The 19007-nt window shown below is 34.5% G+C and overlaps 1 protein-coding gene across 14 annotated transcripts in view; it reads right to left on the reverse strand.

The window, feature by feature from the left end:
- The window catches only part of ZRANB3 (zinc finger RANBP2-type containing 3), a gene marked incomplete at its 3' end in the record, with an annotated part of 251504 nt that overhangs the window by 114505 nt on the left and 117992 nt on the right, over positions 1–19007 (reverse strand). For all 14 annotated transcript variants that reach the window (XM_082465817.1, XM_082465809.1, XM_082465818.1 and 11 more), the window contains 2 exons: positions 3388–3566; positions 571–802 (listed from right to left, as the gene is read on the reverse strand). In XM_082465817.1, the coding sequence (XP_082321943.1) occupies positions 571–802; positions 3388–3566 (411 nt within the window). The remainder of the gene's footprint in view (positions 1–570; positions 803–3387; positions 3567–19007) is intronic.

Below are 19007 nucleotides of genomic sequence, written 5' to 3' on the forward strand. Positions count from 1 at the left end.
TTCCTCTCAGCCTTCCATACCCCAACTGCCTCTTAGGGTTGTAAAAGCTAAATAGGGAATCAAACAAATGCCTTATCCCTCCATTCAAAGTGGATACCCTATCTGGTCTTCATATAAGTTCTATTTTCGTCTACCTTCCGCAATGTGGATTTTGAAGCAAAAGAGGAACAGAGAGAAATTATGTAACACAGTATAAAAGATACAAAGTAGATTCAACACCAGTCATAAGGAGCTTATAATGTAAAATAGACTAGATAAATGAAAATTGAGACCATAGAAGAACCATAAGAACACAAGTGTGAAGAATATTACAAATGTGTACTAAATATGAAAATCTTATAATAAAGGTAAAAACTATTTTTTATATATACCTACAAGCACAGCTATGGTTCACATGTAAACAGATAAAAACAGTCATGGTAAAAGATATATTTAACTATAAATAGATATCTAGAATTTCCCAATGTGCTCTTATGGCATTTGAGGCATCTAATTTAAAATTAAAAACTGTAAAAAATAGTGATTGATTCAATTCTTTTTTGAAAGCCCAAAGTATAAGGATTTTAATACCTCTTCAGGTCTTCCCAGTGCTGGAGTTCCTGTAAGAAGAATGGCTCGTTTGGCTTTCTGTACTACTGGCAATAAAATCCTGCTGCGAGTTGCATTTCTGGACTTCATGTAGTGTGATTCATCTACAATAACTACTTTGAAGTTCTGATTATCCAGTGCATCTATCAAAGTCTCCGCATCTGTGGTTAAAAGACCATAACCCAGAACCGTCACTTTGCTGGTCGATATTCTCCTAGAAAAGAAAATCCATGTACTTTAAAAATATTTTAGTAACCAATTTATCATAAAAAAATACATTTCTTTGGGAAGAAATACAGGGGAGAAATAAGAGGAAACATCAGAAGAGATGGTACTACCGCTGAAACCCAGTATCTCTTAAGATTTTACCATCTTCAAATATGACAAATCAGAATCCAAATTTAAAATTTGGTTAACAAAACCAAATTTTTGGTTAAATGGTCTTTGGAATATTTTGACATCCAGGTAGCCACATTTTACTAGGATAAGTACATTACTTTCTGAGAATATTTGCTTCCATGCATCTAGAATCATGCATAAAAAAAAGTAGATACTCAAAGATTAGTTAACTATTCAATGAAGCCTTCCCACAAACAGGATAGCAGTGTTTTTCAGCTGAGGTGCTATTGTGATTTCGAGCAAGATGATACTTAGTATTACAGGTCTGTCCAGAACACTTCAGGGCATTTCACATTCTTGAACCCTCCCATTAAAGGCCAGTAGAGTCCTTATCACTTTGATAACAAGTGAGGCCCTGGCCCTGGGGTGATAGAGTGTGGGGAAAAGAGGAGGAGGGTACCACCTCACACAGAGACACACTGGGCTAAAGTTATCTCTGATCTTTTGGACTATCTCTATAATTCATGTATCTATAATATTCTTTATCAAACTGTAATGAAATTATTCATTTATATATTTATTTCCCTTATTATATCATAAGATGGGCTGAGGACAGGAAATGTGTCTTCTTCATCTTTGTATGTACAGTGCTACGCTCCCAATGAGTTTGTAGAATGAAATAATTAGACAAATAAATGCATTAACAATAAAACATATCACTTTTGTGTTTTCTGTGTCACCAGTGGAAAACACATGACAGTGTCAGTCTTCTGCAGTTCTCTACTCTCTAACAGAAAAGTCAGATCTCCTGAAGAGCCAGTACTAACATGCATTTTTTTTTCTTAAGGACAACTGCATTTAATTCCTGGATAAATCTACTTAATATAGAGTCTTAAGAATTTACTACTGTACTCAAATACCAGAAAAAGCTGCAGAAGAAAAGTTTAGGGTTAATATCACTAACTTAGATATACTAAGAGCAATATACAGAAGACAAGGGCTTCAAAGGTCACTGTAGCTGCTACCCTGCCACGTCTTGACTAGTGGACAGTCCAGGCATAACTGGCATGACAAAAGGAGGTATATGTATTTGCAGTAAATACATGTTGCCACATGTTGCTATATACCTAAAGCTGTTTTCTTTAAGCACCTGGAAGACATTGGGTAAGTTTTCCTGCCCTTAGCTAACGTCCTGCAGAAAAGTTACACTGTGGGGTTGTAGTACTATCAAACATATCCTAACTATTATTCAAATAAAAATACTAGCCACTCTTTAATCGCAGGAGTATATTTCCAAAATAACAATAAAAATTAGAAGACCTAAATGCTATTAAAAATGATAGAGGAGAAATATTTTAAAAATACTTAAATTTGACATTTAAAAAGGGATAGCCTATAGAAAATGACTATAAAGGCCTTAATAAATTCTACATTCTCTAAATTCTTGTCTTAAATTTTATGCAGTTTTATTGTAAGAGAGAAAATTTATAATTATTGCATACATTTTATTTTGACCATGCAAATAGTGTCTAAATTTTCTTCGGCCCAGGAAGACATATTTCATTGAATTAGAGTTCCAAGGTTGAAAGAGAAAAAGGCTTCCATCTATTTTATCTGGGTCCTCCTTCCACACTCACAAAGGCCACCTTTATTTCTACAAACACTCTTTATGTTAACAATCTTAGAGAATACAATATAGTAGACTACTACCACACACGCGCAAAAAAATCTAAGTATTAACATTTATTTCTAGTAGATACATCGCTTTTTATTTGTGGATGAGAAATTGGTAATTTTGAATTTCTGAGAACATGATAATTTGCATGATTCACCCAGAAACTCAGTGTAATAAATTATTAATATTCAAATTGATTGGTTTTTTCCAATGGCTAGAAAACAAAAGGAGAAAAATATAGTAGCTACACTATGATTGATTTTTAGAGTAAGGACTTCAAATAATCACAAAACAAATATTTTCAATACAGAAAATATTAAAATTATAAATTAAAATTATAAAAAAGTAAAATTGCCTAACATTACTTTTCAGTTATACATACAACTTGCATACTAACAACTTAGAAAGCAAAACCAGCCATAGTTGCTGATAATAAAAGCTCAAAATCTTCAAGTTAATCCTTGAAAAGTTGTAAAATTTGTTTTTCAACCCTAAAATAGTCTGCTTAAAGTAAATTTAAGGTATATACAGCACAGGTATATTCATATATTTTTAAAGCATGTATACTTTACATTTACTTTAAAAATATACCATAAAGGAGCTTATGACATCAAATACACAGTTGGGTTTTAGATAAATAATTCATATTTTAAAGTGTAAAATAAAATTCGCCATATTACTCTCTTCATTCTAAATACTGTGACAATCTCAGTCCAAACATGGCTATATGCTAAATACACACAGGAGTGCTTTTCTTTTCTTAAAGATTAAAACGTTGTTCTTACCCAACATCAGTTTTATTCTGGATAACATTGATTTCTTCTGGACCCAGCTCTGGGATCCATTTCTCTATTTCTTCTGTCCAAGGGTACCTCAGAGATGAAGGGACCACTATTAAAAGAGGCCATTCCTCCTTATAGAAGTAAGCGATGCCAATTGCCTGAATTGTCTTTCCTAGACCCATCTAAATTAAAAATAAATAAATGATAAAATAGTTTGAAAAAAAATGTTTATCAAATATTTTATTTAAAAGTATTATCAAAATAATTTTCCAATGTAAAATCATCTGGATTACATAGTTAATAAAGAGCTCAAGATTATCATGACATTTAAAATTTATTAAGAAAATTATATTATTTTCAAGTCATTTGTGATTGAACTTAGAGACAAAAGGACCACTAATTTAAAATATTAGTTACACTGGTTTCAAACAACAAGGTTCTACTGTATAGCACAGGGAACTATATTCAATATCCTATAATAAACTGTAATGGAAGAAAATATAAAAAGAATATATATATATGTAACTGAATCACTCTGCTATATAGCAGAAATTAACACAACATTGTAAGTCAACTATACTTCAATTTCAAATATCAAAAAAATTAGTTATACTGATTTCATACAACTTAATTTTACAAAGATATATGTGACCATGTATAATTCTCCTCTTGGAGAACATAAGAGTAGATACTTTACCTATACAGCACAATATCATGTAACTTTAAAGTTAGAATAAGTCCTAAATCATGCACATTTTACAACAGAAGTAAGTACAGAGAGGTTAAATTATTTGTTGAAGTTCACAGTTAACTGGATGAAAAAGCAGTATGAAAGCCCACATCACTGCTGTCTCGATTGTTTTTACAGTTATATCACACTGCCCGATCTCTAAGCTGTCCCCATTTAAAAACTGGTTACTAAATGAATGTCCATAGTGGTTTTGTTCATAATAGCCAGAAACCGGAGACAACCCAGACGTGCTTCAACTGGTGCATGAATAAAAACTGTGGTAAATCTATACAGTGCAATACCATTTAGCAATAAAAAAGGAATAAAACTGATATAGACAATCTTATTTACAAAGCAGAAATAGAGACACAGACGTAGAGAACAAACGTATGGATACCAAGAGGGAAGGCGGGGGGGTGGGATGAATTGGGAGATTGGGATTAACATACATGCACTACTGATACTATGTATAAAATAGAGAACTTCCCTGGTGGCACAGTGGTTAAGAATCTGCCTGCCAATGCAGGGGACACGGGTTCGATACTTGGTCTGGAAAGATCCCACATGCCATGGTGCAACTAAGCCCGTGTGCCACTACTGAGCCTGCGCTCTAGAGCTCGTAAGCCACAACTACTGAGCCCACGTGCCACAACTACTGAAGCCAGCATGCCTAGAGCCCATGCTCTGCAACAAAGAGAAGCCACTGCAATGAGAAGCCCACGCTCCACCACAAAGAGTAACCCCCGCTTGCTGCAACTAGAGAAAGCCTGTGTGCAGCAATGAAGACCCAACACAGCCAAAAATAAATAAAATAAAATAAATTTATTAAATAAATATATAAATAGTGTTTGTTCCTTTTAAAAAATAAAATACAATAGATAACTAATGAGAACCTACTGTATAACACAGGGAACTCTACTCAATGCTCTGTGGTGACCTAAATGAGAAGGAAATCCAAAAAAGAGGGGATATATGTATACGTATAGCTGATTCACTTGGCTGTACAGTATAAACTAACACAATATTGTAAAGCAACTATACTCTAATAAAAAAAAAAAATCTCAAATGCATTTTGCTAAGTGAAAGAAGTCAGACCCCAAAACTAGGTACTACATGATTCCATTTTTATGTCATTCTGGAAAAGACGGAACAACAGGTACAGAAAGCACACCAGGGGCTGTGGGGTGGCAGGAGGACAGCAGCATGCGAGAAGATTTTGGGACTGACTGAACCGTTCTGTATCTTGTGGTGGCAGTTACATGCCTGCATTGGGCAGAACTCATGGAACTGTACACTAAGAAAGGTGAATTTAGGAGAGAGGGATAAATTAGGAGTTTGGGAGTAGCAGATACACACTACTAAATATAAAACAGATAAACAACAAGGACCTATTGTATAGCACAGGGAACTATATTCAATATTTTATAATAACCTATAATGGAAAAGAATCTGAAAAAGAATGGATATATACATATACATAGGTATATGTACAACTGAATCACTTTGCTGTGTGCATGAAACTAACACAACATTGTAAATCAACCATACTTCAATTAAAAAAAAAGTGAATTTACCTAAAAGGGTGAATTATACCTCAATAATCCTGACTTTCAAAAAAAGTAGTTACTATTATGAACCATGAGAAAGACTAAAAGACATAGACCCTGCTTACCAGACTATTCAAGGAGAAAAAAGACAGAAACATAAAACAATTTAAAATAAGTTTTAAATGCTGAGTGAAATGAAAGAAGAAAAGAGAAAAATAAAGTTGTGGACTTTTAGCAAGCTTCCATTATGGAAACATGGTAAATGGAATGCAGGAAGTGATTCTGTTTCTGACCTGGCATATAGTAAGTGCTCAGACATTATTTGAAGGTATGAGTGAATGGATGACTAAATAAAAATCAAGGACTTTAAATTCTCTGGGACAGGCAAGACCAAAGCACAGGAAAGTTGTTTACGATTTTTCACAAAAGGGAGGAAGGTAACTGAAAAGTTTTTAGTCCAAGAGCAATTATATTTTTAGTTACCATTTCAAAGTTTTGAGGCATAACATTCAAGTACAGAGTCAAAACAAAGTCTAAAAGCTTTCAGCATTGAAACAAGATGCAGGTGAAGATAAAACATTTTTTCTACCTAGTATTTTAAGAATAAAATTGAGGATAAGTTAGGCAGGGCTTGGTAACGGGTTAAGGTAACTTAGGAACTGACACACACATGCACACACACATACACAAAGCACCCTACATATTTTATTATAAAATTAAATAATTTAACACCTTAATATTCTATACCTCTTTCCAAGAAGTAGCACACAACCCAAACTTTAGGCCTACAGAGTCAAATTTAAGATTCACCTAGTGGTAAATCTTAGCCCTAAGAGAAAAGAACGAGCTTTCACATAACTTAGTTTTGTAAATCCGAACCAAAGAGTAATTATGCACCAATGTAGAGTATAATGACTGATATGTTTCCTTGTCCTCAAAACCTGCCAATCCTCAGAGCTGAAACCACTTAAACAAAATTCTGGGACCAAGTTAGTTCCAAGGCAGTAGAAATTTAAGAATTACAGATCATCACCTGGCTTGAGATCATTAGTGCTGCTGCTTTCCTGCAACAACTCTGACCATGAGCACAGTTCCAGGAACTGAGCCACGGCCTTATTCTGTGTGTGTGGACCATACCACGAACCTGCGCCCTAGTTGTGAGTCCCTGGTTTTGCTTCCTTCCATGGTTTCATCACTCATTTTCTTAATTTCAATTTCTCTAGACATAGGGGTCTGTTTTGCTTCCCTAATATCCTGGGAAATAGGATTCTTTCTCTGGGACTCAGATTCTATCACCAGGTCCTCACCTTTTGCTTGTTGCTAAATTTACTTAGTGCCAACCACCTGCCTACCTGGACTTTGGTGCACTTCACTTAGTGTGACTAACAGTGTTCTGTGTTGCCCTGCCAGGCACCCACTGATGAACCAGTTTCCAAAATTTCCTAATATTGTCTGCTACTGAGATCAAGGATGTCGGTCTTTCCAGATACTATAAAACTCTTATCAGAGGAAAACACAGGCAGGACACTCTTTGACATAAACTGCAGCAGTATTTTTTTGGATCTGTCTCCTAGAGTAATGGAAACAAAAGCAAAAATAAATAAACGTGACCTGATTAAACTTAAAAGTTTTTGCACAGCAAAGGAAACCATAAACGAAACAAAAAGACAACCCACAGAATGGGAGAAAATATTTGCAAATGATGTGACTGACAAGGGATTAATTTCCAAAATATACAAACAGCTCATACAGCTCAATATCAAAAAAACAAACAACCAAATCAAAAAATGGGTGGAAGATCTAATTAGACATTTCTCCAAAGAAGACAAACAGATGGCCAACAGACACATGAAAAGATGCTCAACATCACTAATTATTGGAAAAACGCAAATCAAAATTACAATGAGATATCACCTCACACTAGTCAGAAAGGCCATCATCAAAAAGTCTACAAATAGTAAATGCTAGAGAGGGTGTAGAGAAAAAAGAACCCTCCTACACTGCTGGTGGGAATATAAATTAGTGCAGCCACTATGGAAAACAGTATGGAGGCTCTTTAAAAACTAAAAATAGAGTTACCATGTGACGCAGCAATCTCACTCCACGGCATATAACTGGAGAAAACTCTAATTCAAAACTATACATGCATGGCGATGTTCACAGCAGCACTAAACCCAGTAAAAAAAACCAAGCCAGTCTCCTTTCCTTGTTTTCTCAAGCCATTTTCATACCTGCTTAGGAGCCTACCCTGCTCTCCCTGGAAAGCAGTATGTGAGTAAATAAACTTTTTCACATCCTATTGACATCTCTGTGGCATCATCATGCTGGACATCTGAACCAAATTTTGGGTGAAAGAGTCCATTCTGCCTCTTTAGGGTGACAACAGCCAAGGAAAGCCATTCCTCAGTATACATCAATAAGCAGGCATTATGAGCTAAATGAAAAGTTTTCCTTGAGTTTTGTTAGCTTGAATGAAAAATCTCAGAATCTGATTAACTTGGAATCACTGAAAAGAATGAATTTCTGAATCTGCATACCTGATTCAGGTATCTGAATTATCTGAAGATAATACCCTACCCTGGTTGGAGAATTCGCCTAAAAAATGAAATTCCAATCAGTTTTTATCTAGTTATTTTTCATGGTAACAACCCCAAATCTTTTATTCATCACCTCTTTGTAAAAAGATCATGTAGTTAAATGACTAATGGTGATTTCTACAAATTAGAAAGATAATCAGTTGCTAATGTTCTTAGGTATTTATTTTTTAAATATTTGCTGTTGATTGTTCCTTTTTTGGGCACCATCAGTAGAAGATAAAGTTTGATAGGACAAACTCAAACAAAACATGATTCCAAATTAAAAAATAAAAGTATATTAGTGTAATCTCATGTTCCCATTAAGGAAAGAAATTATACATAGCATAGAATAGCTGAGTTCCAGATAAAATTTATCAATAGGAAAATAATTGGCTGAAACTTTTACCCTAGAAATAAACTTTTTAATTATGTACGTATAGGTGGTTCAAAGCTCTGAGCTCTAACTACCACAGAATTTGTTAAAGTGGAACCATCCAGTGTTTCATAATGATTAAGCCTAAATCACCTATTTGGAACAAAAGCCTTGACTCAGTAATAATACAACTGTTTAGGTAACTACATAGGAAGAATTAAAAAGAATACATTAACTTCAAGAGAACATTTTTTCAATATTTTCAAAATAATGAATCACTATTTTACTGAGAACAATTTTTGGTTTTCTAAATGTCTTTTTCCATAAAATTATTAAGAGCAACTAAATAACAATGATCCTAACTGACACCCTGAATTTCAGTTTCAATTTTTTGTATGGTGATGGCTTTTATACAGCAATTGTATACAAAAGATGCCTGCTGATTGAAAATTTTTTGAAACTAGAAAATTTCGCCAATTTTACAGTTATAAGCAGCTTGTGGACTGTCTTTAGAATAGGTGGCCTATTTGTTCTAGAAGATACCCCTTTGGAGGACTTTTAAGGTATGTAGGTTTTAAATCTTAATGAGGAAATAAATTAAGTAAAGAAACCCACATAGAAAAATGTTAGACTGAAATCCTATGTTCTATTATTTATTATTGTTAAGGAAGTGTATGTTTTAGCAGAAATATTTAAATGTTCTTAATTTTCTTTCCTATATAGAGGTTTAGATGGTATATCTGAAAATTATTGTTTATTCTTAAAGGGGAGAGTGAGGGAGTGTGTGTGTGTGTGTGTGTGTGTGTGTGTGTGTGTGTGTGTGTGTGTGTGTGTGTGTTCATTCATGTGCTCTTGTCTCACAGGGGACAGGAGCAGGAAATAGACCACAGGAATATGGACATACAGGCCCGATCTTCTCTTTACTCAAGAATGAAGAGGCTACGCTTTGCTGTCACACTTCCCTGATGGTCTGGCTCTTCCTCATGGATTGAAGCAAGATTTCCCCCGAAGGAAATACGCTAGGATCATGTGAGGCTGGAAAGGAAGTGGGCCTTAGAGGGCAGCAGGACAGGGCAAAAATCTTCTCTCTCTAAAGACAAAGACACTGAGTTGAGGCTGAACCACTTGAGTGAACTCGAGTAGGCCTGTACTCCAAAGCACGGCTCATGAGGCCCATGAGAGGGATAGCAAAAAGTGAAGCAGTGAGAAGCCTCTGCAATGGACAGAGAGGCTGGATCTGAGCAAATGTGCTTTAAGAATACTATTTCTAGTATTAGCAGTTAACTGCTACACCCTTAACGTTGTAGTTTTATTCTAACCAAGTCTCTAGGAAAGTTTTATTAAAAGTCACAGCTTTACAAATGGGGTAAAGTATTATCAACAGATAAATCTGAGTGAAGGGTATAGGGATGTTCTTTGTACTATTCATATTCCCGCAACTCTTCTGTAAAGATGAAATAACTTTCAAATCAAAAGCTGGAAAAAGAAAAGTTACTGCTCTACAACCTATTATCAGTTGTGCTGAGAGGAAGGACAAGAGGGCTGTCCTATATTTTAAAAGGAGTGGCCAAGAAGAAATGCTTCTAAACTATTCCAGACAGTACTAAAAGGAGAAAAACTTCTAAATTCTCTTTAAATTATTTTAAAAAGTCAGCAAAACATGGGTACTAAAACATGAAAGGCAGCACAAACGATAATCAAAGATCAATTTCACATGTGATTATTGAGAAAACACTTTAAGGAGACTAAGAATATAGAATTCAGTAGACCTTTAATAGAATAAATAAATAAATATAGAATTCAGTAGACCTTTGATAAATAAATAAATAAATAAATAGAATAGAATAAATAAATAAATGACCAAGAGGAGTTCAAGTACAGGAATAAAAAAACTTTTCAGTGTAAGAAAGTCTGTCACTATAATTCACAACGTTAATAGATCAAAGGGAAAATGTCATATGATAATCCTTAGATGCTGAAAAGGCAACTAAAAAATTTGACTTTAATTCTTGATAAAACTCTTTATTATTAACTATTACTAAAAGGAAAATCTCTTCACATTAGAATAAAGTACATATCTCAACCAAAAAGGCTGTACCATGTTTAATGGAGAAAAAACATTCCCACTAATATCAGAAACAGGAGAAAGAAATGACAAATAATAAACATTAGAACAGATGGGTAAAAAGTATATTAGTTGCAAATAATGTGACCACATACATAGAAACCAAAAGAATTAATAGAAGAATGATTACTACTATTGGTAGTAATACCTAAGTATCACCTAAAGAATTTGGTAAGTGGCTACTTCCAAATTATTATGAAAAAGTCTGGTCCTTCGAAGGAATATTCAAAACAGAGCAATGAAACAGAGGAGAATGTAGAAGCAAGACAAAAATGGGAACTGAGCATGTGATAAAGGTGGCATTTTGGGGAAAAAAATGGTTTATTCAACTAATGATGTTAGGAAAATTAATTAATAAAGGAAACCAGAATATGTTGCTCCAAAATATGCCTCTCTGACATAAAAATTATTTTGAGCTGAAGGCAATTAAGAAGTAGTAAATGCAGAAAACAACTCCCTCCTTTCCACCTAAAGGCAGGAAATAAATTCTCCTTTTCCTGGAGACAGACTCTTATCAGTCCAGGAAGGCACCAGAGGAATCTACAAACAAACCTTGTTAAACTAACCCTTATCTTCCTAGTTACATTTTCATCATTTACTACTCCTAGCCCAAACCCCTTTGCCTTGTCAATTCTTCACAAATTTATTGTTTGATTGTCTAAAAGGTATAAAAACTTCCTGCTCTGGTCACTTCTTTGAGTCTTCATTCTCTTGTGATGGCTCTCATGTACATGAGAAAATTCAATATAATTTGTATGCTTTACTCCTGTTTATCTGTCTTTGTCAGTTTAATTTTCACACCCAGCCAGGGACCCTAAGAGGGTCAGGGAAAACTTTTTACTCCTCTACACTAACCACTTGGAAAAATAATAAAAGTAGGTCTTTGCCTCACCCCTCACTAGAAGACAATTTCCAGAAAGATCAAATATATATATACGGGGTCTTCCCTGGTGGTCCAGTGGTTAAGACTACATCCTTCCAATGCAGGGAGCGCGGGTTTGATGCCTGGTGGAGGAACTAGGATCCCACATGCCGCATGGCATGCCCCACTCCACCCCCCAAAAAAATATATATATATACACACACTAAGAAGTAACACATAAAAGTGATAGAAAAAAGATGTGTAGAAATAAAAATAAAAACAAAGTAGACATTTAAATTCATTATATCAAATCCAAAAAGCATAAAGGAAAATACAAAGAGAACTAAGTGGAAACCAAAAAAAACCCAGAATTGTAATACAAATGACAAAAAGCCAAGTTCCTCAATTTATGAAAAGTTTCTACCAAAAAGGGGAAAAAAAAAAAAGGACAAACAATCCAATAGAAAAATGGAGAAAAGAACTGAACAACCCACTCACATATGTAAAGTATGTTCAACAACCATCAAAAGATGCCCAAGGTCACTCATACTTAGGGATGAAGAAATCAGAACTTTGAGAACCCATTTTTTCACCTACAGAATAAGATGAATAAAAACTAAAGATCTGATAACAGTGTTGGAGAAAGTTCGGAGAAATTTGCACTTCTACACTATTGTAGATATAAATAGTGATTTTACCATCCAGCAAGTCCAATACTTTGACTTTATTCAGGGATATACTTGCAGAGTATGCTGAATCATTAAAGAAGAGACCAGTTAGAGAAATTATGGTATCTCCATACAATGAGATATTATCTAATCATTTAAAAAAATGAAATAGATCTATATGCTGATATGGAAAGACTGGTAAGTCATAGGCTGCAAAATAGTATATGGAAAAGAAAAATAGTATGGTAAATATGATCCAGTTAGTATTGAGAGAGAGAAAGGAAGAGGGGAGAAAGAGAGAAGGGGGGGGCAGGAAGAAAGAAGGGAAGGAGGGAGGATGGAAGGAACTACTGATAGTGTTACCATTGGAGGGAGGGCCTGCAGGGGTAGGACCGGAAGGAAAATGCTGACTTTGAGCTCGTATTAAGTCTTCCGTGCAGTGTACATATCCCATCTGAAAAAATATTACTTGGAGGGGGGCAGTAAAGGACAGAGAGAAAAGTTCTTTTAAAAATATGCAAGAGGCTATTCGAGAAGTAGCAAATTTCTGAGCATTAAATTTAAGTGTTTATGCCAAAATCTGGTCATCAACTGTGACCTTATAACAAAGTCAGTCTACTAAAGTACTCTGACATTTGTGGGGTGGGGGGGGCGGTGGAGGAGAGAGAGGAAAGAGGAGAGGGAGCAATATGAATTAAATGCATATATTTAAGTGTAGAATGAAAGAAGAACTTTTCCAAAAGAAATATTGGTCAAACCCACACTTGAGGAAAAATGAAGAAGCAAAAAATGTAGAAGCCTAGGGCTGCATGATGTCTCATCCTATTTCTGCTGATGATAAAGTCAAGACTCAGAGTAAGTCACTTTTCCTAATATGTTTGGATTTTCAATCTGTAACAGTGTGGAGGCTATGTATTATATTACTCATTTCAAGGGAATAAGTCGGAAAATGTATAAGGAATAATTTATGTTTCCTGGGGAAAAACAATTTCACTCAATAAAAGAAAGAACAATCGCAATGTTTTGAACTGCAAAACACAGAAAGAAAAACAATGAACACAGACTATAATATTTTAGAAGAATTTTGAGTTATACCTGTAATGTGGGCGGCAATCTGTTCATACCATATTCAAAATCCTCTGTGATGTTCATTGAAGGGTAGCAGAATATGCCACCCCAAAATATGCCTCTTTGGCATAAGGATTACCCTGTGCTATATTTTTGAGAAATAGCACACACTGGAAAAGCTTTGAAGTAGAAGTTATCCTTTTAAAAGGACAATTTATAAAAGAAATCTCTTATTTTAAGGGCATCTCCCTCTCCCATACCTGGAATAGAGGGATGACTCTTAAATTATAAGAAACTCTTACCAATGAAGAAGGCACTGACTTAAATCCACATAACAAATCTTACACTTGTTAACCATGCTTTTCCTGGAAACGTCCTATAAAACCCCTCCTCCACCCCTGGCCCCTGCCTTATTTCCTTTGTGTTTAGCTGAACATGGTATTTAAGGTGGTGGCTTGGGCCATTTAAGGAATTTTACTCATGTTTCCCAGGTATCTCCCCTGTATACATGTTAATAAACTCCTGTTTGTTTTTCTCTTGCTAATCTGTATTTTATTACAGGGATTCTCAACCAAGAATTGAGAAGGGTAGAGGGAAAATTATTTTTCCTCCTCTACATTCATATTTAATCTTAAAATGGTCACAAGATAGTAAAAATGAGGTAACTATGATGTAACATGTTCAGATGTATATGTATTATCATTCAAACAGTACTACTCCGAAGGTACAATTTGAATTAATAAAAGATCATGGGGCTTCCCTGTTGGTGCAGTGGTTAAGAATCCGTCTGCCAGTGCAGGGGACACGGGTTCAAGCCTGGTCCGGGAGGATCCCACATGCCACGGAGCAACTAAGCCCGTGCATCACAACTACTGAGCCTGCACCCTACAGCCCATGTGCCACAACTACTGAAACCCACGCACCTAGAGGCCATGCTCCGCAACAAGAGAAGCCACTGCAATGAGAAGCTCGCGCACCACAACGAAGAGCAGTCCCCCTTCGCCGCAACTAGAGAAAGCCTGCACACAGCAACAAAGACCCGACGCAGCCAAAAATAAATGAATTTATTTTTTTAAAAAGTTCATGATAGAATAATACAGATTGATAATGCTCGATAGTTCAGAAGTAGATTTTCCATATATTTTTCATATCTTAAAAAATCTGTTTTGTAATATTAAAATCACGTGAGCGAACTCTAATAAGAGTCTTTACATTTTCTCCATATGTATTATAGGATTAGCACCTCGGCAATTTCTTGAAAATAAGAGCCCAACACAACACAAAGAGCACAATTACAGATGCTTAGGGGAAAAAAAAGAAAGAAAAAAGGAAAAAAAGAAAACATGATCCAATCTTTTGGTAATGTTCTAGGTTCTTAAAATCTATTATACTTATGAATCATTTGGATATTAGTCAAAAATTCAGACTCTAAGGCACCAAATCCCCAAATCCTGACTTGAAAGAACTGGACTTTTAAAATAAGGACCCCTGGGGGCTTCCCTGGTGGCGCAGTGGTTGAGAATCTGCCTGCCAATGCAGGGGACACGGGTTCGAGCCCTGGTCTGGGAAAATCCCACATGCCGCAGAGCAACTGGGCCCGTGAGCCACAATTACTGAGCCTGCACGTCTGGAGCCTGTGCTCCACAACAACAGAGGCTGCGATAGTGAGAGGCCCGCGCACCGCGATGAAGAGTGGCCCCCGCTTGCCACAACTAGAGAAAGCCCTCGCACAGAAACGAAGACCCAACACAGCCATAAATAAATTAATTAATTAATTAAAAAAAAAATAAGGACCCCTAAAGCAATTCTCATGGTGATGGCTCTCAGGCTGCATTTTGAGAATAACTACTCTAAAGATTAAACCTTGGAGAAAAATATCTCAGAGTGCTTTTGCCTAATTTTTGGCCATTTTCTCCTCAGGAGAAAAAAAAAAGAGAAAAACCAAACGTAACACTTTCAGGATTTTATTCTTGAACTTCTTATTAATTGCTGGAGAACCTTGTTCCTTAACTGATTTTCAACTCCAGTTCTAAGGCATTATAAACACAGTGCTTTCTATTTCGCTATATAGTATATAGAATAACTTAAAAAAATATATATCTTTATTGGGGTATAATTGCTTTTAGAATAACTTTAACAAAAACAGAATTTGGCTTCTAACTTCATAATCTATTTAGATAAACTAACAATGTAATAGAAAAAGATTAATTTCAGAAGTTTAATAAAGGCTCTGGAAAGGAATCTAATTTGTGTATTAATTTGATTATCTGTTATTTCAGGTAAGCAAAGCACTATATTTAAGCCATTATAAACAAAACTGTTTAACAACTGGAGGAATAATTAACTTACATCACTAAAATTTCTAGTTGTAATAAACAGAGAAATCAAAAAGAGTGCATTTAAGGAAAGAAAAATGTATGAAAAATACAAAATTATCCATGTTGTATAATTATGCTATGAATATGCTGATCACAAATGTAAACAAAGGAGTCTTTCAAAAGTATATGAAAACAAGGACTAGGAAACAAAAGAAAGACAGTGAACATTTGCACTTGGCAAATTGATTACTGCCAATAATGATCAGAGATAAACTCAGCTAGAGATTTTATAAAAGAGAAAACGAATTCTTTACTTGGATAGTGTAAATAATTACAGCATGGTGTTTTATATCCTTTTTTTATGTGGCAACACTATAATTAATTTGAAGACAACATCAGAATAAAGAATAAAGAACCTCATGTTGAAATTCAGACAGTATATTAAAATAATATTTTCTTCAGTTATATAATCATGGTGAAAGTGAAGTAAATAAATAAGGTCACCACTTATTTCTGACAAGAAGAAAATTACTTTTGCTTTCAAAATAAGAAATCAAATGCAAATCAATCAAAAGATTCAGAGAAAAAAATTTTACGAGGTTATTAGAATGCTTTCAGTTGAACAAGTACTTGTATTAATCTGTCAATTCTTGTGTTGACACATAGCAATCACTTTAGAACCATTAGAAAGAAACTGAAATTTCAATCCAGTAATTTTTGAAAATGTAAATTAAGCAATGTCAGAGATTCACTACTCAAATTCAGATCTGAGACCCATTTAAAATGGGTCATATATTATAATACAAAGGAAGTAAAAAGGAAGCCTTCATAAGATAAGTTTTTTTTTTTAAAGAAAAGTAAGAATAATAAATGGTTATGTAAAATGAAAAGAAAACAAGCAAGAAGAAAACAAAATGCTAACCACATCTTCTACCACTTGCCAAAATGCCACTATTGACTAAAAATAGAGCCCTACTGAGTTGGGTAGATAGCTGTCAAAGGTTAAAAAGTAAAGGATGATCATCAAAGCCTGAGATTAGGCATTATTTGCTGAAAAGGAAACAAGAATGTGAATCAAATAAGGCTGAAAAATCAATTTGTCATTCTAAGAAAAAGACATGGAATGCTACCAAAAATAAAAATTGCTGTTTAAATTGGCTTAGGCAATAAAGAAACACTAGGACTATTAAGAAATAAGAAAGAGAAAACCAGGAATGTTTGTAAACATTAAATACCTAAAAATTAATTTCTGAATGTTTAGAGAATATTTAAAGAGATGATTTTGGGGGCTAAAAATCAACCAACCCATATCAAGATAAAATTTCCTGGGTCCAAACTATAAAGTTTTTCCCTCTAGAGCGGAATTTGTATAGATTGTTTCTGTATTAGACAGAGTTACAGATAATTTCTCCTACAATGCAATGTCACATGAACCCCAGGGAAGTATTATATAGCAAAGTGAAATATATTTGGTTTCTGACATTTTTATTGGATAGGGATGTGCCTTGTTTTCCCAATATAACTAAATATATTGTAGAATAACTTCTGTTCTTTCTCTTCCTTTGTCTTCTACTAGAACTAATAATGGCTCCAAATTTCTTAAATGAATCTATGTACAGAATATGCTCAAAAGTGCACAGCCCGTCAATTATTACTTAAGGAATTCAATTTTACTCCATAAAAAGAAATGAGATATGTCAAAATTATAATAATGGAATCATATGCTAGTCACAGTCCTCATTTATTAAATATTATCCATGTCAAAATAAAAAATTGACTCTGGTTTTATGGAACCAGTTGACTAGAGAAAATGTATATATCTGAACTTCAGAAATTTTAATGAAAATGTTATCTAAGAAAATCATCTTATGACACAAATTCAAATTGGCTTTAGAATCAAAATAAATGTTACTTGCAAAGTATTAATAAGTATAACAACAAACAATAAATAATAAAAGTTAATTTATACGGAGAAGTTGCATATGTTAAGATCTAACCCGGGCTTGACTTGACTGTACGGAAACGCTAGTGATGTTAAAAGTAGAGAAAACAGTTCATTAGATTCGTTTGAACACTCTGTCATAGACTAATAAGGTAAAGAAAATTAAAAATACTATACAAATGTTGGAATAAGAAAGTAATGAATGTTAGGAATTAATGGTAAAATTTTAAAAGATAAGAAACTCAATTGAAAAATTGATATATTATGAAATAACCTAAAATAGGGATTTTAAATAAAAGTGTACTGAAAAGTGAAGGAATAACTGATAATATTACTTCATTTATTTTTTCTAATGTTATTTATCATTAATAGCCTCAGTACTAATATTAATAAAAATATATAAAGAGTCATTTCATTTTATGTGTACACTCTCTTAAGACAGGGAAGCAAAAGGCCTTGGAGTAGCAAAAATGAAGACTAAGAAGCAGATACAGGCCAGAGGTTAAGACTCTGTGCTGTCACTGCAGGGGGTGCAAGTTCGATCCCAGCTCAGGGAACTAAGATCCCGCATGGCGCACGGCACAGCCAAAAAAGAAGCAGACAAATAATTTAAAACAGTCTAAGAGATTTAAGTAAAGGGCCTAACTTGTCTCAGTAGTTGATAACCTTGAGTAACTAAAAAAACGTTAAACTATGCTTTCAAATGTCATGGCAAAAAAAATTGAATGCCTCGCCATTCTATAAACTTTTACTCTCTGGAAATATGTCATTTACTATAAAACAACAGGAAAATATTATCATTGTTAAAAAATATATTGTAGGGAATTCCCTGGTGGTCCAGTGGTTAGGACTCGGCGCTTTCACTGCCATGGCCCGGGTTCGATCCCTGGTCGAGGAACTAAGATCCTGCAGGCCACGTGGCGTGGCCAAATAAATAAATAAATTAAAAATAATATATATATGTATGTATACAAATGTGTATATACATATAGTAGTTTAATTTTCTTTCTTTTGTTAATGCCTTAAGTTTATTTACAAACATATCTAGTATGTTGAATTTGTTGAATTAAGAAAAATATATGCATAACGTGAGAGTTGCGAGTTAAGTTTTACTTGGGGCAAAATGAAGACTGCAGCCTGGGAGACAGCGTTTCACATAACTCTGAGAAACTGCTCCTGAAGAGGTGGGGGGAGGAGCCAGGATATATAGGAGTTTTGCAACAAAGAGCAAGTAATTGGGACGTAAAAAGACTATCCTTAAATAAAGAAAACCAGATATCTCAAGTTAAGGAATTCAGCGCTTTTCTATGTATGGGAAGATGCAAGAGTCTGGGCTCACAGAAATCATTCCTTTGATATGCACCTTAGCTATCTGGGACCTGTATTTTCATATCCTGAGTTTCCTCAGGGCTCA

The sequence above is a fragment of the Balaenoptera physalus genome (genome assembly GCF_965194825.1).
Source record: "Balaenoptera physalus genome assembly, chromosome: 6".
NCBI classification, from domain to species: Eukaryota; Metazoa; Chordata; class Mammalia; order Artiodactyla; family Balaenopteridae; genus Balaenoptera; species Balaenoptera physalus.